General features: G+C 35.5%; 1 protein-coding gene across 4 annotated transcripts in view; it reads left to right on the forward strand.

The window, feature by feature from the left end:
• gabrb3 (gamma-aminobutyric acid type A receptor subunit beta3) overlaps positions 1–7,341 on the forward strand; it is a 169,035-nt gene extending 161,694 nt beyond the window's left edge. Inside the window, exons 9-11 of one of the 4 annotated variants that reach the window (XR_010004311.1) lie at positions 1,010–2,894; positions 4,112–4,188; positions 7,014–7,341. Coding sequence is in view for 1 of the 4 variants with exons in the window: in XM_062975363.1 (XP_062831433.1) it covers positions 1,010–1,360 (351 nt within the window). In the remaining 3 variants the exon portion in view is untranslated. Of the gene's footprint in view, positions 1–1,009 lie in introns of all 4 variants that reach the window. The other 3 variants (XR_010004310.1, XR_010004309.1, XM_062975363.1) reach the window with 3 other exon arrangements.
• The last annotated feature ends 249 nt before the right edge of the window (positions 7,342–7,590 follow it).

Below are 7,590 nucleotides of genomic sequence, written 5' to 3' on the forward strand. Positions count from 1 at the left end.
TTGAATCCATGGATGCAGAGCTCATGGATAGGTAGAGCTTACTTTAGATTCTGGATCAGAAAGACATACTGTAAAGTTCTGTAGAATTATTGCACATTTCCCTCACCGCTCAAAACTCACCTTTTACCCGATACAGCCCCCCAAACACAGCTGCCTACTGACTGTAGAAAATGGGAAGGCAGTGAAGAAGCATCCAACTCTGTTCCTGTAACGGAACACACAAAATCAGTCCCATACACACACATACACATATCTGTGTTGAGAGCAGGAGTGCACTGCATCAACTGATAAATGGGTTTGACGAGGGCAAGGAAGAAGATATACCATATTTCAGAATATCTTCCTGATCTAGGATCTGCTAACCATTAAACCCACAAGAGCCCCAACCTGACAGCTGCACTTCAAGATGTGGCTTTATTTATTTATTTATTTATTTATTTACAGTATTTATATTCCGCCCTTCTCACCCTGAAGGGGACTCAGGGCGGATCACATTATATACATATAGGGCAAACATTCAATGCCCATATACACATAGAACCGAGACAGAGACAGACAGATGCAGAGGCAATTTAACCTTCTTCTGAGGGGATGTTCGATTCTGGCCACAGGGGGGAGCAGCTGCTTCATCATCCACTGTGACCGCACTTCCTCATTCCAACTTCGTAAATTTGTTAAGTTTGCCTCCCCACTTTATAAGTGGTACCTTATTTCCTACTTGATAGATGCAACTATCTTTTGGGTTGCTAGCTCAGCAACGAGCAGGGGCTATTTTTTTTATTTTTAATTGACGGGTGCTCACCCCACCACGGGCTGGCCTCGAACTCATGACCTCATGGTCAGAGTGATTTATTGCAGCAGGCTGCTCACCAGCCTGTGCCACAGCCTGCGCCACAGCCCGGCACAGGCTGGTGAGCAGCCTGCTGCAATATATATATAGTCGTTCTATGTGTTTTTATGTATTAAAACAATGTTGAAACCGTTGCATTATGTATTTGTTTCTAACTAGGTGGACATGCATGGGAACATTTTGCTGACATCCCTGGAGATTCACAATGAAGTTGCAAGCAATGAGGTCACTACAAGTGTCAGTGATCCTCAGAATTCAACAATATCCTTTGACAACTCAGGGATCCAGTACAGAAAACATAGTTCACATCGAGAAAATCTTGGAAGGCGTACTTTGGACAGAACTGGCACCCATACCAAGAAGAGTCATTTACGAAGAAGGTCATCACAGCTAAAGATAAAAATTCCTGATCTAACGGATGTGAATGCCATAGACAGATGGTCAAGAATGGTGTTCCCATTCACATTTTCTCTTTTCAACTTAATCTACTGGCTATACTATGTCAACTAAATTGACTTCTACTTTTTTTAACAAAAGACTTCAACAAGCAAAATACTTCTCTGCCTGTTACTTTTTATGTGTACATAAGAACTTTTGCACTATATATATATATATATAATATACGTATATATATTTAAAATCCTGTTTATGTGTGTACATATATTGTGAAAAAATGTGTATTATACCCATTGTGCATACACATATACACATATACATATATATATATACATTTTCTTTCTGTCTGTTTCCTGCTCCTTCTCTGAATGATAATGGACAATTTAATATACAATGCACATTAATGAACTTTTTTAAAATGGAGAGGCAAGTACTCTCAATATATTAGATTTTAAGAAAGCTAATTGTTGTATAAGACCACCCAAACAGTTGTCAGATCTCTATTCCATAATGTTAGAATTCTGTGATATTGTTTGCAAATACTTATTATTTTCACTGCTCATTAACTGATAAATTGCACTGGTAAGTTTTTTTAAAAAAAGAAATTTATATTTAATGTCGGGTTTACAATCACTGGGCCATATTAATCATGGTTTTTGTTTTATATGTTATCATAGATAATGTTATCTTCCTTAAATTGACATTGTTTTTCATTAATCATGTTTCTTCTGTTGAAGTAACTTAAATATTGTTCAAGAAATAGGTTTGTCTAGTATTCATAGGACTTTAATACAACCCTCTTAAAGATCTATTTAATAAGCAAAGGGGTGGTTTATTATAAGCACTCCACACTTCAGTGCACAATATATTTTATAATTTGAGCTTTTCCCAGATATTTTTCTGTATTGATGAGTGGAAACATCCAGCTACTTAATGCTACAATAATACAGTTTGAAATTTAGCTGCTGATGATATTCTCAGAATTTTCTTATCAGAAATTAGGAGTTATTTAATGTTATCTTAATATCTATCAATCAATTTATTGGATTGAGTTAGTCTAATGACCATTTCAAATAGCTACTAATGATAAAACAATATAATTATAAATTCCACAATATAGTGACAATGAAAACATTGCCTTGCCACCTTATGTTAAGGTGACACTGAGCCAAATTAAAAATATGCCATCCAATACTTCTTCTTCCCATCTCTTTTCCTCTTCATTTGGCAGCCTTGGATATTTTAATAGCAACAACAATACTAACAATCTGAGTAATGAATCTTGCTTTACATCAATTTGTTGCTTTGGAGATGCAATTTTTGAGGGGCTTGGTCATTTTTGGCCATTTATAACCATTTTAATTGTTGGGGCTTTTTAAAACACTTAAAGGTAACATGTTACTAATGAATTGCTAACATTTAATGTGATGAAATATTTTAATAATTTTCACTATTAAAAGAAAGAAAAATGGGCTAAATAGGTTAGGAACAAGGAATATGTATTTCTCTTAGCATCCAATTTGACCTACAGTTTCTCACTGTTATAGAGCTTTCCAAGTAACAAGAATTCCCAGCAAAATACAGTCTGCTGATCTTAAATGTTTCTTTAAGGATTGCCATTACGTTGAGCATCTAAAAGATATCTCAGGTTAGTTATTTTAACAAAGGACAGTCACACTAGCTCTGTTTTTATGCGTTTATTTGTTTTTGTTTTTGTTTAAAAAATGCATCCTCATCACCAAGCTTTCTTATAACATGATTGACATAATATATATTTGCATTATATGCATATATATTAATATTTTATCCAAATTTTATTTCTAGCGCTTGCTATTGTGACTGCATGCTATATCATACTTTTGTTTCTGTGATGTTACAGTTTTTCTTCTCTAGCACTAAGCCACTAGACTGCTTCTAATGTATAAAATCAGTAACAGAACATTTTCATGTCTATTTTGTACATATATTATATACACTAAATTGCTAGTAGAGTTGATATGCTACATTCACAAACCATCAACAATACAACACAATGTCTTGCTTGAGCATTAAATGCATTCAGTCATTTTCCTTTGCAAACTGTTGCCACCTTTGTTTTCATTCTGGTTCACATCTTCATAGGTTCTAAACTTTTCCTAAATGGAAGACTGGAGTAATAATTAGAATGCACACATTTCAGTGCAAATAACATAACATTGAACAAAATGTTTTGAACAAAATATTTCTACAAGTTTTCATATCTCAAAATAACCCATGGATAGAATGTATTGCAATAGACAGGTAATAAAAATAATGCTACATCTTTTAATAAAATAAAACTCTGGGACAAGTGAAGGGGGTTCATTCAGGGCATTTAACACATGAAAGCCCTGCACTTAGTCTACACTATATTCAAACACTCACATAAAACCATAATGTCTATTTTGACCTTTAAAGGCTTGAATTACAAAAGACATTAATAGAAAATTGAATGGACAGGAATTAGAAAAGGTGAAACTATTTCTGTGGTTCACCTTGAACACCATCATGATAGTGTGGACATATGGGTTTATCAGTTTTGTATAGCCCTAAATGTTTGGAGTAAAAGAATCAGCCTGATATATGTTGAAAGAACCACTTCTGTTGTTACATGAATGCCTTTTGTAGGTCACTCCCACATATAATAATATACTGTAGGAAGTGATGGAAATCCAGTCTCAAGCCCGAAATTACTCATAAGAGATTTATACCAACGCTGAATTAAAACTGAACCAGCCTATTTTAATCTTACTCAAGTTGATGTTTTTGGGTGGGAGAGGTCTGATATTTTATTTAGTATGCCAAATGATTTGGAAGAAGAATGTTTTACCTTGTCTGAAACAACAGGTCTGATGTGAAATCTGAAACTCACAGAATTTGGTTCAGCTGTGACTGATACTCATCTGCTTCTGCAAGCAACATAGGTATGTTGAGAATTTGGAATTAGCGTGTCACCATGGCTTTCCCAGAAGAATGTGTTTAAATTGAAGCTATGCTAAAAATTCCTTTTAGCAGTCTGGTTCATTTTGCTGCCTTACCAAAACTTCCACGGAAATATTTCTCTAAAGTAACAAAATATTGGTATAAATATCAATAAAAAATTGAGTACAACCCTTGTATGAAAATCATTCCTTTAGAATGTCAAGATTGTAATGAAATGTTTAAAAGATATGATAATACAGAGTTATCGCTAAATAAAATGTGAAAAAGTGTATATATATATATATATATATATATATATATATGCAAAGGATTGTCAGCAACCCGCAAATTACATTGGGATTTAGGCAGTGTGACTCTCAAACTCATCCCAATGAAATGCCCGTATATAATGTGTTATTTCAATCCTAACTGCATTACATTGTAACAAATCCTATAAAGCTTAACTTTCTGTAGGGATAGCTAAAAGTAAAACCTTACTGTCACTGAAACTGGTAGGATCAAGAAGATTTAAATATAAGGGCAACAGCTTAGGTGGATGGAGGTGTTCTGCCAGAATCGGTCTACTGAACAGATGAAACTGAATCCAAAGCCGTAAACAGAGCCAGAAAAAATAGAGGGATTTCTAGGAAAGCGCAAAGAGCCTTTTTGTAGGTTTAGTCAAATTTTCCTTTGGGGATTTGCACATCCCGGACTTCTCCCTATATCACTGAAGAAAATTTAACCATTTTAAAAATATAACATCTGACATAGAAATGAAAATTGAAGTCACATAGTTTGTAGCCAACAATTGTGTGGTACATACATAAAATAATACTGCTTTTATGCTTCTGGGCATAAAAACAAGAAACATTAAATATAATTCAATGTATGTCAGATTACTATGGGCATATACAGTTTGAATCTCTGTATTTTGTCATACTATTAATATTTAGGGTTGGCCAATGAGTGAAAATGTTCTTGTCCCCTTGTGGATTGTGCAGAAAAGGAAATTTTGACAAGTGTCAAATTCAGGCAGTCCCTGACTTACAAACATCTGACTTACAAATGACTCATAGTTATGGACAGGAGTGAGACAACAGGAAATTTTCCCACCCCTAGGAAGGAAAAATAAATTCCTGAAAGAGTTATCATGGGGAAAAGGCATCTCAACAAAAGGTCTATCACCAATCCTTGTTTCCACAAACCAAATTCTTCAAAACCCCATTATCCCATTTCCCCATGATCACACTTTCAGGACTGAATTTTCCTTCTGAGGGTAGATTTCTCTCACTTCCTGATGTCTCATCCCCATTCTTAACTAGGAATCATTTGTAAGTTAGATGTTTGTAACTTGGGGACTGCCTGTAGTTTGGTTCTAAAGCCATTAATACACCTGAGAATATTTTTTTCAAAATAGTACATCATACCATCCACCTCCATCCACATTATTTTGGGAACTAGATTTTTTTATTTCAAATGTAAAAATCTATTTGTGAAGTACATTAGTTCTCCTCCAATTTGATGTTCACAGCAACCTCACGGGGAAGCTTAATCAGAGTGAACCTGACCGCCTATTTGAGCAGACATTTCAACAAGAGTGTCTTGCCTCAGCATTGAGTTAGTTAAACCTAAGTTCATTCTTAGTGAAATATTCAGGCCATAACTGGTTGAATCATACTTCTTTTTTCTAAAGAAAGAGGTATGACTCTTAAATTACAGAGTCTGATCATCTGATAAACCATTGTCCTCACTGCTGAAGAAATTTGGGATTGCTCTCTAAAGTACCTTTGTCCTATATATAACTTCACCATGGGCCTCATCACACGGGACTAAAACAGCCCCATTTTGCCACTTTTGGTTGGGCCTGGACTGAGACTGCTGAACACTATCAGATAGCTGGTCCCACCCACATTCCTCCCAAAGAGGAGGGAAAACACCGGAAGACGCTTCCTTCACCACCACAGAGAGGAAAGTGTGTATTGGGTATCTCCAATGAAGGTACCCGCACTTTCCTCCCCCTTTCCCCGTATGATGGGAGAAAGGGCAGCAGGGCAACACGTGTTGCTGTGCATTGCTGGCCTTTCTCCCATCTGATTAGGACAGGGACAGGGACCCTGTCCGTCCCTACTGTATGATGGGGGAAGAAAGAAGGGTGTGCGGGGCACCATATGCTGACCTCCACACCTTCCTTTTTGCTGACGACTTCCAGTGAAATGGCACAGCCTGAAAGGGCAGTGTAAAGAGATCCCATGACATTGTCAACTCATAAAGTAGCTGATATTACAATATTTATAATTCAAACCCCCAGTTCTTGAAACTATAATCCAGAATGATTTGTAAATTACACTCTTTAAATTCCTAATTCTGTCCATTCTAAACTTTGTAAATTAAGCATGTCTCAGGCTCACCTTGTTGACAAGTTACCCAAAAATAAGGACCATGCCAAGGACTTTGCAGTCAAGCTTGTAGTTCTTAGAAGAGCTGTAAAAGAGATCTTAGTATGTCCTCTGTAATTCATACTTCTTCAAGACTTTGCACTTGCTCTTTAATGAGGCATTAAATGCCAAGCAGTTTCTTGTTTTCAAATCTATAATTCAGGTTATAATTTTAAACAGGAAATGTAGTGGGGGGCATAGATATTGAATGTCTGGGTTTGCTTGAAAACCGGCTCCATTAAACATAAGTAGAATGGAGGTGGGATCAATTGGTACAATGACACAGATAAACTTATTACATAAAATTGGATAGAGTGATCTCATATGCATTCATTGCTGCCAACTGATTGTCTAACATGCTTTATTTTGTTTTGTTCCCTTTTGTTTCCCAGAATGGCACATACATTTGGGTTTGCGATTTTCTTTGCAGCAACGAAAATGGAACAGCAGAAAATGAATAATGAAGTAACACACTATTCTTAAGGTCTGAAGTATGTCCCAGTTGAAAGGTTGGGAGAAAAATATGTCATTCAATGAATATTAGGGGAAATGTTCTGTTCTTAATACTCCCTGATATTGTATTGCTGATTTTTTAAGATAAGTGATGAAATAACAATATTTAATATTTACACAGTATTTTTCCTAAGTGCTCAAAAAACATATATATTTGCTCAACAATTCATCTAACAACCATGTAATAAAAGCCAGTATTACAGATTACATATGAGTGCTGTGCTGAATTTTCATAGAGTTCAGTTTTCTGTGTGAAAAGCAGTCTTTCAAGGGGTAGGAACAGCCTTCTTTATTGACCTTCCAAATTCTTGGTAGCATGCTGCTACTCCAACATCATGTTATTTATTAATTATTTTATGATGTATTCATTGCATGTATATGATATGCACTTACATGTTTTTGGAGTCTTAAATATTGCTAGGGTGCATCTATACTATAGAATTAATGAAGTTTGAC

Source organism: Anolis carolinensis, chromosome 3, assembly GCF_035594765.1.
Source record: "Anolis carolinensis isolate JA03-04 chromosome 3, rAnoCar3.1.pri, whole genome shotgun sequence".
Classification (NCBI taxonomy): Eukaryota; Metazoa; Chordata; class Lepidosauria; order Squamata; family Dactyloidae; genus Anolis; species Anolis carolinensis.